Source organism: Maylandia zebra, linkage group LG17, assembly GCF_041146795.1.
Source record: "Maylandia zebra isolate NMK-2024a linkage group LG17, Mzebra_GT3a, whole genome shotgun sequence".
NCBI lineage: Eukaryota > Metazoa > Chordata > Actinopteri > Cichliformes > Cichlidae > Maylandia > Maylandia zebra.
The window spans coordinates 27,003,214-27,021,226 of record NC_135183.1 but is presented as its reverse complement, the minus strand read 5'-3'; the positions used below and the strand labels follow the sequence as shown (position 1 = coordinate 27,021,226).

At 37.5% G+C, this 18,013-nt stretch overlaps 1 protein-coding gene across 1 annotated transcript; it reads left to right on the top strand.

Moving 5' to 3' along the window:
- The first annotated feature begins 8,492 nt into the window (after positions 1–8,492).
- On the top strand, positions 8,493–13,412 carry lum (lumican). Its single transcript, XM_004548311.3, has 3 exons — positions 8,493–8,623; positions 9,499–10,377; positions 11,932–13,412. Exons 2-3 carry the CDS (start codon positions 9,504–9,506, stop codon positions 12,084–12,086), a joined length of 1,029 nt encoding a protein of 342 aa, XP_004548368.1. The 5' UTR covers positions 8,493–8,623; positions 9,499–9,503; the 3' UTR covers positions 12,087–13,412.
- Positions 13,413–18,013: the final 4,601 nt, after the last annotated feature.

The window sequence follows — 18,013 nt, the reverse complement described above, 5'->3', positions numbered from 1 at the left end:
TCTTATTTAATTCAAAACTGTGGTTTTATCATTATTTTTTGGCTTCTTTGAGCATTTTTCTTGTTCCTACTACACACCTTCAATTCATTCAATTCAATAGTGCTTTTTTTTGTAAGGTATTGACAGTAGAACTGTCATAGCATTAGCAGCCTGCCTTTTTTTATGATCAACACAGTGCAAAACGTCTCGCATCTTTTCCATTCAAACAGCCGTCACTATCATACCCAGTAACATAATTAGTAAATATGAAATAAGCCAGAGAAGGCCTTTAGATCATCGGATATATTGCAACGTATATACTGCTGTATTTCCTATAAAGGGAACTTACCCATGAAGTTCCCAAAAATGTAACACAGATCAAGGTTTTTTTTTTAATTAATCCACCTTGCAGTCATGTGTATCAGTGGAAAGTCTACTTCTGTCATACTTCTGTTACAATCAAGCCAAAAAAGCAGTTTACCATGCCTTTACACTTGGACTGCTTATTGTAAAGGCAACTCTGAGGACATACATGGGAAAGTAGCAGCAGCAACAAATGCAGTGATCCTTTTCATTGGATAGTTGTTCAGCAGTCCATGTAAAATAATATGTTAGAACAGAAAACAATATAATTGGCTTATTGAAGTAGAATGAAACATATAACTCAAGAAACACAATAAACACAATTTTGTAGTACATGTACGATGACAATAAAAGGCTATTCTAATCTAGTCTTCTGTTCTAAAACACCAGACACTATTTAACCTGATGAGTTATTCAGTTTTCATGAGATCATCCTGTCATGAAAATGTTTGGGGTTTAATAATAATTTCACTTGGTAAATTAAATTAAAAACATGCTATGTTATGTTAAGTATTAACGAGTTGCCAAAAGCTCAGAACTCTCTGCCCCTGATATGACTTGGTTCTTCTATTTTCTTTAGACAAGGACAGAAAGCATCAGTGTTTGAGCTCTGGCGCTCATCCCAGGACCTCAGAGCGGGTTCAGCTAGACAACATGAATGCTCTTCAATCTGTTGCCCCCATGTGGTGGCTATCGGTAGAGCACTTTCTATTTTCCATCCGCCTTTCTGCCTCAGTCTCACACACACAGACACATGCCAGAGCAGCATGCAACTTGATCTTGTGCACAGTCGTCTATCTTCTCGTTGCCAGGACTTGTGTGTGTTTAGGCATGTGTGTCTGGTGCTTTACTTCATGTGCTGGAGAACTTGAGAAGCACTAGTTGGGGTGCGAGCATGCACAGATCACACCGATTGCTAAGAATAAGTGTCTAGTGTTATGCAATTGAAGTAGCCTGTGCCCTTCACCATGTTATGAGAGGAGAGTCGTGAGATCCTGGTGAGAAGCAGATGTGCCAATGATCCATGCAGATGTTTGCTTGAAACTACATTTATCAAATGCAGCTTATAGAAAAAACCCTGAGCTTATATCTGTCTGACTATCATCAATGTAGTATTCTCCTTAATCTACCTATCAACACCTTAACAATGTGTTAAACCCTGTAATTACTGCACGAGGTATTTTACACGAAATGTGCCTAAATTGGTCTACTTTACACTAAATCCTTTAATTTAGGGATTTAAAGAAAATTGAGGCATGTTTGTGTGTTACAAATAGACGCGCAAAGCTCTGTTTTGTTAAGTAGATCCTGTCATCTAATTTTGTTGCCGGGTCACTCTTGAGCCCATGAGACACCAGGTGAGAGAATCACTCGGGCTGCCAGGGATGAGTCTCTCTGTGTTAAGCACAGCCACATGACCACATGGTAGGAACAGAAGGTGGTGTCTGAGTGCTGTCTGAGACTTTATTAGAAGCTTCTGTGTGTCGGTGCCAAGAAGTCCAAGAATATCCTGTTTGCTAATATGCTTGCTTGGATCTCCATCCGTGTACCTGGCAGTCCATGTGCATATGTGTGTTACTTTGTTCAGTGTTCTCTTATTTTCCTATCCCCCTTTATTTTTATGCAATTATCTGTCTGAGTGCGCTGTTGATCAGAAATAAGGTCTAACATTAAGTAATGCAAATCTGTTGATTAAAAAAAGAGAATAATATGCAATGTTTTGTATACAGAAAAAAAGGTTAGTTGAAGGTTAGATGAAGTAAAAATGTGCAGACTATATTATATGGTGCACAAATGCTGTGTAAGATCCATGTGGGATTCAAAGTAGTTAGGTGTCCATTAAGGTCTCTTTTTATTGCAAAGCTTTCAAAAAAGGTCATTTGCACAAAGTTAGCATATGTACCATTTGGAATTGCGTGCTATTTTTGAGAGTCATGCAGCAGGTACTTTTAAAATCTAGATCTACCAATATCTTGCTAAAAGACTGAGGCTAGAGTTATATCTTCATTGCAGAAAATCCAGCTTCATCCCTAGTTAGTCTGAGTGACTATAGCCAATCTATGATGCTACTGTTGTAGTGAATGTATTTATTTTTTGTGTCTATTTCACATTTAATGTTAAACTAATGTGCTTTACCAGATGCCAAGTGAACTATTCACTAAAGGAAAAAAGAAGGAAAAAGGTTGGCCAGGTTGCCCAGTGAATGCTCTACTTTGCAAACCGCTAACTCATAGATTTTTTGTCAAACTACGTTGTCATCATTGAGCAGTTTTTGCAACTATCATGAAGAAATTAGCTTGATATGACAAATAGTATAATTAAGAGGAAAACAGTGTTAAAAGTCAACAAGAACATGTTTTATAGGAGCAAGTAAGCTGACTAAGGATAATAACAAAACAAGAGCATAATTTCAGATTGCTTCATAAAACCATTGACAGGAACACAGCAAAGACAATGAGCAACCAAAGAAAAACACTTTTTCTAGTTACATTTGAAGAGTATTCTGTGATTTGTATGTCCATGTTTGGATGCCTTCGTCCTTTTTGTGATTTATCTGATTTTATCTGTAAAAAATAATCAAGTTCCTGTTTTGCTGCCATTTTTACTGATTCCAAAAATATCATAAACCTCAGCCATATGTAATTTACCTTGAAATTTACTAAAAGAAAACAAACATTAGGACATGTGCTATGTGGAGCTTCAGGGTTTTTTTTTTAAATGTGTGAATATTTCAATATATGATCACTAAGGTGGACTCCATCTTTTGAGCCTCTGCCATTTGAAGCATCAGTATTAGATCTTTGTTACCACCATATTGACTGCTAGCAGTGACCAGAGTGTTAAGTTATTGGCTAACATTAACTTAACTGACTGCAAGCACTGAACTTATGATCTTGTTCCGTTTGATACGGTGGCTTCAAAGCTGGGGACCAGGTCTGTTCACAGCCAGTAGCTGTCTTGAAGTCAACTTTGGTGCATTAAGACAGCAACGAAACAGGAATAAGATGCAATTACATGCACTTTGTTTGTCATAACGCAGCCGTTAACTGTGACAAATGAGTAGCAATCCCATTCCTGTTACCGTCTACAGTACAAAGAGATTAACCTTGGGTGGTAACAATAAAGGTCAAGGAGAATTGCTTTGTCAGTCTAGTTACACATGTCCACCAAGGCCTAGTATATTGTTGCGAAGTTTGAAGACGATCCATAAAAAACTGTGAGCAAGTTTTCACATTTTGTTTGACCTGGACCTTTAACTCCACCCAATTGTCACCTAAATTAAATCAGCTAGAACTGTTATTGGGATCTTCCATCACACAACATATGAAAATTATATCCTAAAAATTGTGGACACTAGACTGCTAACAAACAACTTGAACTGATTAGATACTCCCTTCCTTCAAAGGGGGAAATAAATCACAATAATTGCTTACATTCATCTAGATTTGTAGATTTGATAGATAAATTCCTCCACCAATAGTAACATAGTTGCAGGATAGCAGTATAAAATGGCTCAGACACTCTGCAACTTCACATTTACACAGGAGTTCAATTCAATTTCATTTATATATAACCACAACAACAGTTGCCTCAGGGCACTTTATATTGTAAGTTTGAACTACTCTTTTTCCAGGGTGGAATGATTACACAGCATACTTTTGTAATGACTTTAAAAAACATAAGAATAAGGTGCACAAGTTTGAAGTTAATTTGGATGTTCTCTAATCCACATGGCGTCAAAGGTATGCGTACAAACTGAGTGTCATTTTGTAGTTAAATAACCATCCTGCAGCAACTATATCACTATTTGTGGAGGAATTTCTGCTTCTGTTGATTTCTACTGTGGGCACAAACCTGGTCCCCCTTTTCAAACCAGCCACTTCAAATGTAACAAGATCGCAAGTTCATTGCACAGAGTTGCAAATAAATTTGGTTGTGCCATATTGTCCAACCATTGTTTTCCCTAGTGTGACTCTAACATAATGTGTGCGAGCATTGTGACTGGTACGTCACTACCACATGGGCGGAAAGTGCTCCTAGGTTTCTCAGTCAGTTTCGCCGCTCTGCCATCATGATCAAAAGACCAAGATGGCAACCAGGAAAATGCTGCGATAAAAGCTTCACAATAGGACCTTACCAATTGGATGATGTCGGGTTGGTTATGGCCATCTTTTACATATAGTCTACCTCTGGGAACCAGTCTCAAGAGGCCAGTAGAGGTTTGTAACACTTCCATGTTACTTTCATTTTCAGCCCCAGCGTTTGCCATTAACTGCTTGCATTCAGTTTTACATCTGCATCTGTTCTGTCAGACACACATGGGATGTATGAATATGTCATCCAGGTTAGAGTGATTCATTTTTAGCTTCAGCCTTTAGATTAATAAGTTGTTAGTCAATATATCAATATATAATATTTTTGGAGGAAGTAGGAATCACGGTGGCTTTTAAATGTAGGAAAGGTATGTTATTACATTGAGCTCTGAAAGAAAAAGGAAAAACAATAAAAATAAAAAATACTTTGGCACAATCTTGTCATTCAAATTTGATGAAGAGAAAATTTATATATGTGAGCCATATAGATAATATTTCACATAAAACAATGTGTTAATTGGAATGATTACTTAAGAGTTACACAAGTTACAGTTAATAAAGCATTAGGAAAACTGTGGTGAGAGCCAGTGTCAGTCCTCTGGTCTAATGGAAAGGATAGGACAGCATAAGGCAGACATCAACACATTCAAAAAGAGACATAGTGACTAAGCAAAATGACTAAATGTCTGTTTTCCAGCCTCAACTAAACGAACAGTCTGGAAAAACTTGAGTCTGAGTTCATACAAAACAGTTCCAATAACAGGGGTAAAAGTACAAACGCCTCAAAGAAATAAACATTTTGGGCAGCTTGTAGCAAATATGTCAACTGTGCTGAGACCATTGAAATAATATTTTTATTCAGTATATAATCTGGAATATGCAAAGACAGTTGTTATTATCAAGAGGTTTTATTGTTTGTGCACACTGGACTATTGGCACCAATTTGCAGCAACAATGAATTAAATGTGAGGTGGGAGGAAAGTCACTCATAATGAGGAAACCAGTGAGAGGGTTTTTTTTCGTATCTCAGCAAAACTCCTCAGCATTTAAAGATCATTGTTTAGGTTTTATGGTCCACAACTTCTACTAATTTGCTTTATTGTCTACAGCCACTGTTTCCAGTAACAGTAACAGTGTTTTTACCTGACGCCCGTCGCACCAAACAGACAAAAGTTACCGGCTCCTGAACATTAACTGAAGCTGAGCAGCTGCATGGCTACATAGTAGTGGATAGACATCTGTCACTTGGACACCACTTCTGGTCTGTGTCCACCTAAACACAAAAGATCAGTGCAGGTTTCTTGGGAATTGGGTTCAAAATCCAGTTGTTGGGGGGGTTTTTTGCTTTGTTTTGTTTTTTTCAAGGGAGTATGGGGCTGTAATACATAATGTGTGACAGATAAATCACAATAAAGCAGTTAATAGATTACTCTTCCAGCAGCACAGAGAGCATCAGCTAAAATATAGTTTATAGTTTTTGATCAATTCTCTGTTCTTTATAGATTTCTGTCACCTGTTCCTCTGCTGTTGTCTCTGGTTGGGGTAGGGGAGGCTCTGTTGATGATTTTTGTGTGAAGGATGAGTCAAATAACATGTCAAGTCTTCCCTTTTATGTGAGTGTGCACAGTACCTGAAGATGAAAGCCTGTTGTTATAAAGAAAGTTGATAACCACCATCTGGACATCTCTTATCTCTGTCTGGAGTTTGAGGTGTTGCTATAACAGCTAAGCCATTTATATCTACTAAAAATATGGAGGCTCTAAAAGTAGCCCAAATTTACTGCAAGTTTTATGTAATAAAAGAACATTAACTGGAACTTGAAAGCATCATTAGCTGTCATCTATGAATCATCTATGTAAAACAAAGATAATCCAGACGTTTGTGAGTTATGTCTTTCTGAATTTAGACAGGTTCATTCAATTTGTCACATGTTAAACTGGGTTGTTTTGTCTTAGTTTTGTTTACTGAGTGACCTATAACAGGATTTTTAGCATTTTGGCATTTCAGTGAAAACTTAAGTACACCATTTGTGCCTTTAATTAATTAAGAGGGTATAACACAGCGCTGCAATCTTCTCTGCAGATGAATATCCCAGTAAATTGTCCCATGCAGTGCTCAGAGAAACTTAAAAAAAAAACATCTTAGATTCTACTTGTCTTAGTCAGCATTTTAGATGTTGAATTTCATGAGTACAACTAGAAAGACTGAACAAGGATGGCTTTTTTGGAAGGTCTGCCAGTAGAAAATTTCTTGTCTCTAAAATAAAAACATGGCAGCATGGCTTAGATTCACAAAATTGCATCTGGACAAACCACAAAACTTCTGGAACAGTGTCTTTTGAATAGATAAGACCAAAGTGGAGATATTTGGCCAAAATGCACAAACCGCGTTGCAGTCATTGAGTCGAGCATTCTACTCTAGGGGGAAATGTCAGGCCATCTTTCCGAGAACTAAAGCTTGGTCCAAACTGGGTCATTCAACAGAACAATGAACCCAAGCACAACAGCAAAGTCCAGACCTCAACCCACCTGAAGATCTGCAGTTGCATCTTAAAAGAGCTGTGCATAAATGAATGCCCAACACCCCCTGTGGACTGAAGTAATGCCGTAAAAAACAGTGGGCCAAAATCCAATGTGAGAGACAAAAAACAATTTTTTTCACGTTGTTGCTGCTAAAGGTGCTTCTGCAAGCTTTTGAATCAAGGTTTTCACAGGACTGTACCCTGACTCTGACCCCTTGCTAGAAAACGTGATCCCACTGTAGGTGCAAAAGAATTGCAGGATGTTTTTTAATAAATCACATGGAGTGAGTGCCTAAACATAGTCGTAAAAAATAGCATCCAATAAACATTCTGTTGGTCCCATTTCCTAGGTCCCATCAAACCATTCAGTATGAGCTCCTTGGAGACACATGAGGACCCTCTCCAAACTCTGCATATCTATAATGCCTCATTGGCCTTTTAATTTCTTAAATTGCATACAGTTTAAGAAACTGCATACAGTCCTTTGCATTAATTGTAGAACCACATAGCTTTGTGGAAACCTTTGCATGTCATTATGTGTAGCGAGGATCCAACTGTTAAAAAGAACTCTGTTGTTAGAATTTAAATGTGGGAGTTTTCTCCATGAAATGTAAGGGGTGTGTCAAGGAAGGTGTTTATGATTTATATGCGAGTCGGCTAACAGGCTGCACTGCAACCAATTAAATCCAGGTGCCAATTCCTGGAATGCATTGATGGTATGGATGCCCACCAACGAATGAGAGAAACATTTGGCCCTTTACTCCCCTAAACCTCCTTATTCAGCTGCAGTATTTAGAGAAGTTATGGCCACCACGGGCCGCATTCTTCTTTTGTCTTACTGTTTGTTTATAAATGAATATGACACAGATATTCACTGTAAAAGAATGTGGGGAAGCAAAATAAAGGGTGCAAGAATGAAAAGTACAATAATTTACATCGTAGACATATGGGATCAATTGGATCTGCTTTGACCTGCTTTTTTGGTCAAAAACAGAGGAGAAGAAATATTTACGTCAAGTGTTATGTAAGTCTGTTCTGGCTGTTTTTATCTTCTTGGTCAAATTTTCCAAAGCCTGATTCACAGCTCGAGGAGAACAGCTGAATTTATTCTTTTTCATGACCAGTGTCTGCGTTACGGGTCTGCCAGAGATTGTTTTCACATTTTTCCAGACCTAGCTTCTCCTGCCCTTTGAAAATTTCCACGCACAACCTACTAAAATTAAAGTTTGTTTTTTCCAGTGTGAACAAATGCAATGACATGGTTTGACTGTAATAGTGACAGGTAACAATAAAAAGGGAAAACTACTTTTATTTTCGTCGTACATGGTGCAATATTTCTGTTACTTGATGCACCTGCTCTTGGTTAGTTTACAAAACTTTTTGGATGATGCTCTTTCAGAAATTCATTTTGATGACATCTTCAATTTATCTGATGCCTGGACTCCAGTTATTTGAAGAAGCCTCCTATCAACCCCCCCTCGTCCCCTCGTCTCCTCTCCTCCCCTTCCTATTCCCTCTCTGTGTCTCTCCATCTACCCCTCTCTCTCCTCCCCCTCTCTCCTTCTTTCTCTCTGTGTTTTTCTCCAGAGACTTCCAGTTTTTGAACACCAAACTCTTCTTACCTACTGGCCCTCCACCCAACACGCACACTGAGAGAGAAGCACAGGTAAGCTTGCGACTGAGGGCATGGATTTGTGATTTCCTGTTTGAGTATTCTTCCATATTTCTGGGATTACCAAGTGTTACTACAAGGCTTTAGGGCACTGGCTGGTGCTGCAGCAGAGAAGGAAAAAAATACATGTGCACTAACAATTAATGAGTAGAAGTAGGAGTTTGTTCATTTGCATTTGGGTGTGTGAGCCTTAGTTTGTTACTTGTTTACATATGTCTGCAATGCATTTTAAAGACTGTGTGACAGACTTTGGTGACTTTAGACTTTGGAAAATAATCTTCTGCTCTTGGATCCAGTGTCTGCATTTTTCATGGGTCTGGATTCAATTATTCTGGTTTTCCTTTGTCTGCAGACTTGAGTATGAAAAGCCATGATTCTGAACGAATATAGATTTTTGTTTTTATATGTGTTAGAGTCATTAATTATGTAGCCAGAAAGCATGTATTTTTAAATGTTGAAAACGTAAAGCGTGCCTTCGAAGCATTTACATCGGCTTTTGTGTATTCTTGGAACATCCACATTATGTTGCTGCTTCAATTCATGTTTTAAAAAACCTCTATCATGCAGTTTGGCTTGTGCTGCAGCTATAATGATGTGATTCAAACAGATTATTAAAATAATCTAGGGCTCAGTGCTCTCCAAATTAGTAATGTCTTCCTTGACTGATCATATAATATGCTTTAATACACTGGGGAGTGGGTGTGGCATTCTCTTGGGTGGGTGAAGAGTTATCCTAACAAATTTTCAACTTCAAAGTTTACATTTTATTCTTACTTTTTTTTATTCCTTTTTATATATTCAGATTTTCAATAATAACATTTTGATCTTATTTCCTACCTCCCCTTTCTTTCTGTCTATTGGATCTGCAGACACCATGTTGCCTCTGCGTGTACCCATCTTGGCTGTGCTGGTCACACTGTCCCTCTGCCAGTATTATGACTATGATTACCAACCTAATCCAGTGATGGGGCCATCATCGCCCAACTGCAATCAAGAGTGCGATTGCCCATTCAATTTCCCCAGCGCCATGTATTGTGACAGCCGCAAGCTCAAATTTGTTCCCATAGTTCCAACAGGGATCAAGTACCTGTACCTCCAGAACAATCTGATTGAGGAGATCAAGGCAGGAGTGTTTGATAATGTTACTGACACACTGCGCTGGCTGATACTTGACAATAACCAGATCACTAATGCTAAAATAGCAAAGGGCACAATTGACAAACTCTCAGGCCTGGAGAAGTTGTTCATCAGCTTCAACAACCTTACAGAGCCAGCCATTCCTCCCTCAAAGTCCCTTGAGGAGCTGAGAATTATGAACAACAAGCTGTCCAAATTTCCTTCTGGACTCTTGACTGACAAGGAGAATTTGACCTCCATTCACCTTCAGCACAATGACCTAACCTCTGAAGCCATTTCAGGGGCTTTCAAAGGGCTAAAGAAGCTGCTGTCACTGGATGTAAGCCACAACAAGCTGAAGAAGCTCCCAGCTGGTGTTCCCAGTTCACTGGTAATGCTCTATGCTGACTACAATGTCATTGAAAGTATTGGAGCAGGATACCTGAACAAGCTGCCCTCACTTCAGTACTTGAGAGTCTCACACAACAAGCTGGTGGACTCAGGGATCCCTGCTGGAGTGTTCAATGTGACATCACTGCTGGAGCTTGACCTCTCTTTCAACAAACTGCAGTCTATCCCTGAGATCAACGAGCAGTTGGAGCAACTCTACCTTCAGGCAAATGAAATCAACAGTGAGTGATCAGCATTTTAACATCACAGGATTCTAAATGTTTTGCCTTTTTTGTTAAAGTTTTTTTAGAACAGCATCAAAGTTTGAGTTCCTGTGTTCTCAATGAAATATCTAAACATGTGAAAATAATACGGCCAAGGTTAATTGGTTAGTTAGGCCAGTTTTGTGCCAATTATACACGCATGACTGGATAGCTTAAATGTGGGCGTGGCTTATCAAATGTAAAACCAGAGAGAGGTTCTAGGTTGAAGCCATTTAGTTTGTTCATGGGTATTGGCATTACCATTTTCCAAAAGCAGAGTAATTGATACAAAGTTCAGAACTTTCCAAACGATCCTTTTTAAATGTTTTCTAACCAGATGAAAGATTAACAGGCTAGCATGTCCAGTTCTCTGTGCCAGTCATGTGACACCCAACTATGCTAAACATCCATATTATTAGATCAGGAGGAAGGGAGTAATTTAAACTAACTAACCAATTTAAACTGTAAATATAAATAACTTATTTTCAGCTGAAATCTGAAAACAAAAACATTGTGTAAAACAAAATGACATTAAGTAGGATGCTGGCTACAGCATGAGTGCTTTTACATGAAAAGAAGGGTTAAACTGTGTATATTTATGTGACCTGAAATGGAGAAGAAATGGAGAAGTTTACATTGGTAACACAAGGTAATGTTTTGTTTTGTTTTTATTTCACTTTATATTTAAAGCCATTGATATTTAACCTTATTATTATTATTATTATTATTATTATTATTATTATTATTATCATCATCATTATTATTAAAAGTGTGATTCTTAGTAGAAGCAGCAGTGTGATTGCAAATGCACAATTCCAACTCTACAGCATGTGCAAACAAGCATTGTAATGCAAATGTTCATCAAGGTTCTTTTAAACTATAGACTGCAGGCATGTAAAGGATGGACATAGCGACTATGGCATCTCTGATTAGTTATTGACAGTTCTGAAGTCTTGAAACTCTCGTTTTTAGTCATATCACTTTGGCTTTTTAAAAACTGACATAGCCAAGTTTGGGGCTAACATGCTAAGGCTAGCACTAGCTTGTTAGTGATATATTTTGGGATGCCAACTTTAACTACCTAAAAAAAAAAGCTTAAATGTACTTAACATAAAAACTGAACAGCATTACACTGTTTTTTAAGTATCTTATAACTCAAATTAAGGGGTGGATCTGAGCGATAAAGCAAGGGCAGTTAATGCACATATCAGCAACATGTCAGTTAAAACGTCGCCATACCCCAATGCATTCTCTGCTTTATCATCCATTTTTCTCGCGATATAGCCATAATTAAGAAAAAGAAAATTCCCCCTATGATGAGGGGAAAAAGCAATTGAGGAAAATGAAGGGTCCTTTTCTCAAAGACTTCAATGCAGCTGCAACCAGAGCAGTTGAAGGAATGGTAATTTGGCACACCTCCAAGGCACTTTTGTCATTCTCTTTACCAGGTTAAGGGGTTGAAAATGTAAAAAAAATATATTAAAAAAATCCCTACTGGCAGCTATAACGATCTCCACTTTTTATCATTTGTAGAGTTTGACCTGTCAAGTTTCTGCAAGCACATGGGACCTCTGAACTATTCACGTCTGAAGCATCTGCGTCTCGATGGAAACAACGTCACTCACAGCAGCATGCCAGCTGACGCTGTCAACTGCCTGCGCCAAGCCTCAGATATCATGTTCGAATAAGGACCGGCTCTTCTCTATCATCATGACAAAGCTCAGCCCATAACCTTCTGGATTCACATGTCCTAATAATACGTCTTTCGTAGTACTGCCATGCCTTTGCATGTCCGACATAGGTACTAGATAATCTGGGAAACATCGGCCAAGCTTTAGAACAAATCTATAGCTTAGCCAATGTGTGATACAAAAGAAGGCATGCACGTGCAATCAGATCAATAAATTCAACAGGCATTAAACAAATATTCCAAATGACTCATTGTCAATATTTCTACATACCAACCAATACTAAATCACGAAGTTTAAAAAAATTGAAATGCACACAATCTAAAAATAACCGAAAACTCCATGAGATGAATAACTATTATGCTTTGGTTATAACACACACTTTAAACATTCCAAACTTGTTTTTGAGCACACTGAATAAAGACACAATATAATAATACCGAGAGTTTTCCAATGTCTTAATTCAGCCCTAGTGTTCTCTTTTTCCTTGTCTTGTATGTTTCAGTGTCTAGCATGTATAATATAATCAGGGGGATTTTATTATTAATAATAATCCATTGCTGTGCAAAGGACCAGCACATAAGGACTGCATACTTGGATTTAATGTGTAGAGTAAGAAGAAAATGGGGGTGGGTGGGTGTATAATAGCAGCTACATTGCAGTCGTGTTTTCATCATAGCGGTTTTAGGGAATATATCAGTGTTGTGAACGTGTCTGCCTTTATATACTGCATACTTTAAACTGGTTTGAAACAAATTTTTATGAAGTCCCAATGACTGACTTTTGTTTTGGGTTTTTTTTACTGAATAAACGATAATTGACTAAGAAATGTCTGTTTTCTCCTAATAATTAACTAGTTCTTCAAAGGATTAGAATTCTGTTCAGAATAAATTACTATTAAAGCTGATATGTTTCTCTGTTTAGTTGTACCTTGTGATGTTAGAATGATGTAATCTCGAGATTAGATTGTTTCTGTATACTAACTAAAGCCTAACTATTTGCTGTCATTCACATTACTAATTTGTATACAACATTTTCTTTACTTGCATGCACCCTTTGGTGCCACTCTTTGAATAAACTACAGCTTTTGCAGTTAAGGTGCTTTCATTACTATGTTGTTGTTGGTGTTTAATACTGATAAATGTTTCTTACCAGCATTACATCAAAATGGCACCAATTTCATGTTGATCGAATGGTGTGTCTATTTTATTAGGTTACTACATCTGTCTAGTATTTTCTTTCCTTTTTTCATGACTTCTTTTGACACCTTTGACTCAGTAACTGTTCATGGATTCACTGTAAGAAAATTAAACACAGTTGAACGAACTATGTTTGAACATATTTTCATGATATCATTGGTAAGCCTGCCTATATGTAAGCCTATAAATAACTTACAAGTCTTACTTAGTGTAAATGTAAAGAATTGAGTTAACTAATCTGACATCCTGTATTTGGGACTTATTTCCTAGAAATGCTGGGGGTGTGTCCCAGAAGCAAGGGCAAAAGGGGAGTACATGAACTGGTTGCCAGTTTGTTGCAGAGCTAATACAGGAAGACAGATAATCATTCATACCCACATTCACGCCTATTGGCAGGTTAGTCTAAATTTCAATTTTGTAACACTTGTAAAAAATGTGTGAGTTTTATAGGAATCTTTATAAGTAAGTACATGACCACTATTGAGTTATGGAACTGCAAAATGAGTGGAAGAAGAACGACTAATGAAATAGACCCTTAAATAACATCTTATAAGATTTCTATTATAGTCAGAAGATTCTTTATTTATTCTCTGAGGCCTGCTAGTGTTCTTTAAACATACTATTTACATTCAACCTTTTTCAAAGCACAGTGCATAGTGGGCTTCAACGTCATCTTGTTTCAGCAGGTTTCTCTCTAGCCATTAATTTAAAGGAGCTGCACAGTCAACCTATCGTGTATATTTCTATTCAGCTGTGCAAAACAGCTGTGCTGGTCCACGAGGTAGGCAGGGGTTGCAGGGTTTTGCTTGATATAAGCTTAAGTGGAAATAATTTTTGCTGTAAATCTACCCTCCCAGCTGTCTCAAATAGAAACCACAAGTGGCTGAAGATTTCAAAATTATTGTTTTTACAGTAAAGGTTCCTTGTGGTCCTTCAAAACAAAAAGGGAGGACTCACCACTCTTACTTATCTCACTGTTCAGTAAGGTCTATTTTTAACTTTCTATTTTCCTGTCAACTGTGATAAACATGATTATTATTGTTATTATTATGATTACATACCCTCTGCAAAGAAACTGTAGAGAACAAAATAGGCATCACGTTTTATGTTCATCTTAAGAATGATGTGCTTTCAGACTAACAGTGACTCAGAGTCTGAGAAATGTGGGATTAATGGTATGAAGGAGGAAAAAAACATAAAACCCACACATTCCTTTCCAGAGAGGTACAATCCATTTAAACATGCTGACTGAATGTTAATATAAAGTAGATGTGTTTGGAAAGTTGTATGCTTTCTTTTCCTTCACAAGAAAATGTATCATTATTAAATATGAGATTACATATACAGTCATGTGATAAAAACTGGACTTTATTCAGTCCTGTGAAAAATAAGTCCAACCCATGATTCAGTAGCTTGTAGTACCACCTTTAGTAGCAAAGACTTGGAGCAATCCTCGTCTCTAAGGCTATCAGTCTCTCACATTTGTCGTGGCGGAATTTTAGCCCGCTCTCTTTACAATGTGGCTTCAGTTCATTGGTTTGTGGGCATTTGTTTATGCATAGAGGTTTGTTGGCATGCACAGTTCTCTCATGGTCCCACCACAACATTTCAATCATACTGAGGTCCGGAATTCAACTGGGCCATTGCAACACCTTGATTATTTTCTTTTTCAGCCATTAGGTTGTGCATTTTCTGCTCTGCTTTGTATCATTGTCGTGTTGCATGACACAGTTTTGGCCTAAATTGAGCTCTTGCACATTTGACTGTATACTTCGGTATACAGAGGAGCAATGACTGCAAGGTGACCAGGTACTGTGGCTGTTGAACAAGTCCAAATCATCACCCCTCCACCTTCATCCCTGATATTGTTGTGCTGATATCCTGTGTTTGGTTTTTGTCAGGCATAGAGCAAACGTGTCCACTCTGGTCTGGTGTGTCCAAAAGACATTGTTTCAGAGGCCTTGTGGTTTGTTCAGATTCAACTTTGCAAACCCAAGCTGTGCTGCCATGTTCTTTTTAGAGAAAATAGTCTCTTTTTTTTCTGGTGACCCTTCCAAACATACTCATTCAGTCTTTTTCCTTGTGCTGTCATGAACTTTAACATTTTGCTAACTGAAGCCTGTAGAATCTGAAGTATAGCTCTTGGGGTTTTTTTGCAGTTTTTTAGGTTCTACATGGTCTGACCTTGGGGTGAATTTGCTAGATGCCCAGTACTGTGAGGTTGTGGCATTATATTAACACAATTCAATGCTCCATACCATCAAACTGACAAAGCCTCTATTGTCATTTAGGTGGTCACACTTTTAATTAATCAAATGCATTTGATTAGCTGCTACTTACCATCTTAATTTCCAAGGAAGCAGTAAGGGTGTGCCTGTAAAGTCCTTCTTTTTCGCATGAATATATGAGATGTTTTCAAGGCGTCAAAGACACAGCTACAAAGTACACTTATTAACATATTTACTTTGTATCTAATTCAAACGGTCACTTTAATAAAAATGTAACCTTAATTCCTCAATTACTTAATTGCATATTGTGTTTGTATATTCTTCTCACCATGAGGTTAAACTGCAGATCTTAAAAGGACCAAAAGGTGCCTATATCACCAGAAAAATTATCCTCAGAAGAGTCTTGTCAGAGGCTAAAATGCCCAATTTTCATTATCTGTTCCTGTTTTAGAAATTAAAAAAGATTGTTTATAAATCTCTGCAAGCCTCAACACAGCAGAAGTTTCAACATGTACAAAATATGACATTTTTTTCAATTCAATTCAATTTTAGTTATATAGCACCAAATCACAAAAACAGTCGCCTCAAGGCGTTTTATTCTATTGTAAGGTAAATCCTACAATAATACATACAAAGAAAAACCCAACAATCATATGAGCCCCTATGAACAAGCACTTTAGCAACAGTGGGAAGGAAAAACTCCCTTTTAACAGGAAGAAACCTCCGGCAGAACCAGGCTCAGGGAGGGGCGGCCATCTCATCTCATTTTATCTGAGAACATATACAGTTTACAGCCATATTTTTTTTTGCAAACAACACCTACGTGAATAATAATTTAAATACATCAATTTAACCGTTTTGGGTAATAATCAGAATTTAGTCAGATTTTAGGTTTGCATCTACAAAATTAACTAATATTTGATTCCACTTCATTCTAACTGCACATTCTGCTCATATGAGATCATTAACATGGCAACTATTACAGCTGCCAAATATCATTCTGAACATGTTGTCAGACTTAGATTAAGCCTGAGGTTTGGCTGGTTTTTTATTTTATTTTGAGCCTTGCTTGAGTCTTAAGCAGCTGTAGATAATTTCACAGTGATTAACTCTCTCATCTATAATGTATTTAATGCACACACCTCATTATCAATGTGCATAATAAATTAGTAACACGCATACTGACTCTAGGTATGTACTTAAAATTCACTTATTACAACTTACACAGGATCACCAGCGCCTTTGCAAAGCTTTACACGAACTGTAACAACACTGCTAATCCTGGCTGATAAGCACCATATGCGCTGGAACAACGTCTTTCTTGGTGCATTGGTCTAGGTTTTCTTATTAGATCAGACACCATTTAAAGAGAGTAGGTTAGTTGATTATACGTGGCACTTATAGCTATTATGTAAACTGATTCCAGATGTCCCATTTGACTCATGCTAGGCTCTTATAATTCAATCCTGCTGTAAACGTCAGTTTGACCCAATTATGAAAAGTTATCTGTCTGTCGTTGGGTGCTGGAAATACACCACTTCCCAATGTCATCCAGTCTGTTTTAGCTATTTTTGCTCAGGTAAACCTGATACAAGTCTGGAGGTAAAAGAGTTAGCTGTTGCCTCACCGCTACCACCATTACAAAATGTAACATGTTTACTTTAACAGCTTTTTCACATCTCTAATGTTTTTATACAATCATATTCCAAGTGTAGGACAATTTCCTCCTTTTCCTCCTGTGCCGCCCCTATTTAAATCTTAGGTAGAGCTCCTGCTGCCTATGTCTAGACAATAAAGTCTTTTATAAAACCTTAAGCCTAATATCTTCCTGCTTGGGATGGCAGGTGAAAGTATAATCAGCTGTTGTAGCCTGGCGACCCAGTTTCATAGATCATCCTTCAATCCAGACTGCCTCCAGCTGTTCTTTTTGTTTATCGCTATTTTTACTCATAAACTGTGTCAATCAACAATCACCCCAGTTTTTGTAATTTCCACTAAGCTTACACACTATAGTTCTCTTAAAAAGGTTTATTTTATTTTTTTTCACCTTTTGCCATTTAATAGGAATAAATAGAACAAAGTAGCATACCTTTTCATGGAAAGCCTAGTATTGCAAAAAAAAAAAAAAGAAGAAGCCCAGCTAGAACTGCAAGAACAAAGTGAGTTGAAATGTGCACACCTTTTGTTTGATTTAAGTCTTCATGCTTGGTTTGGATACCCATGGATAAATATTTGCCAACATCACAGTGAAAAATATACAAATGCTTGCATTAGAACAATAAATTGATGTGTATCATGTCACATTTACTAAAATAACAGTTTTCCCTGCAATGTCTTTCTACTTTGAGTGGTTAACTTTAATTGCGGTTTGAGACACAAGGAAAATCTTTGTCTTCTGCAGTTGTTTTTGCAGTGAAACAGTGTAAAATCTTCTCCAGTACAATCTAGGTGAGTAAAATTGCTGAGTGTAATTATGTTATTTTTGTAGATAGTGCCAACA

Coding starts and splice junctions, on each gene's coding strand:
- lum (XM_004548311.3), top strand. CDS start 9,504: ATGTTGCCTCTGCGTGTACCCATCTTGGCTGTGCTGGTCACACTGTCC. Junction 10,378..11,931: donor TCAGGCAAATGAAATCAACA/GTGAGTGATCAG, acceptor TATCATTTGTAG/AGTTTGACCTGTCAAGTTTC.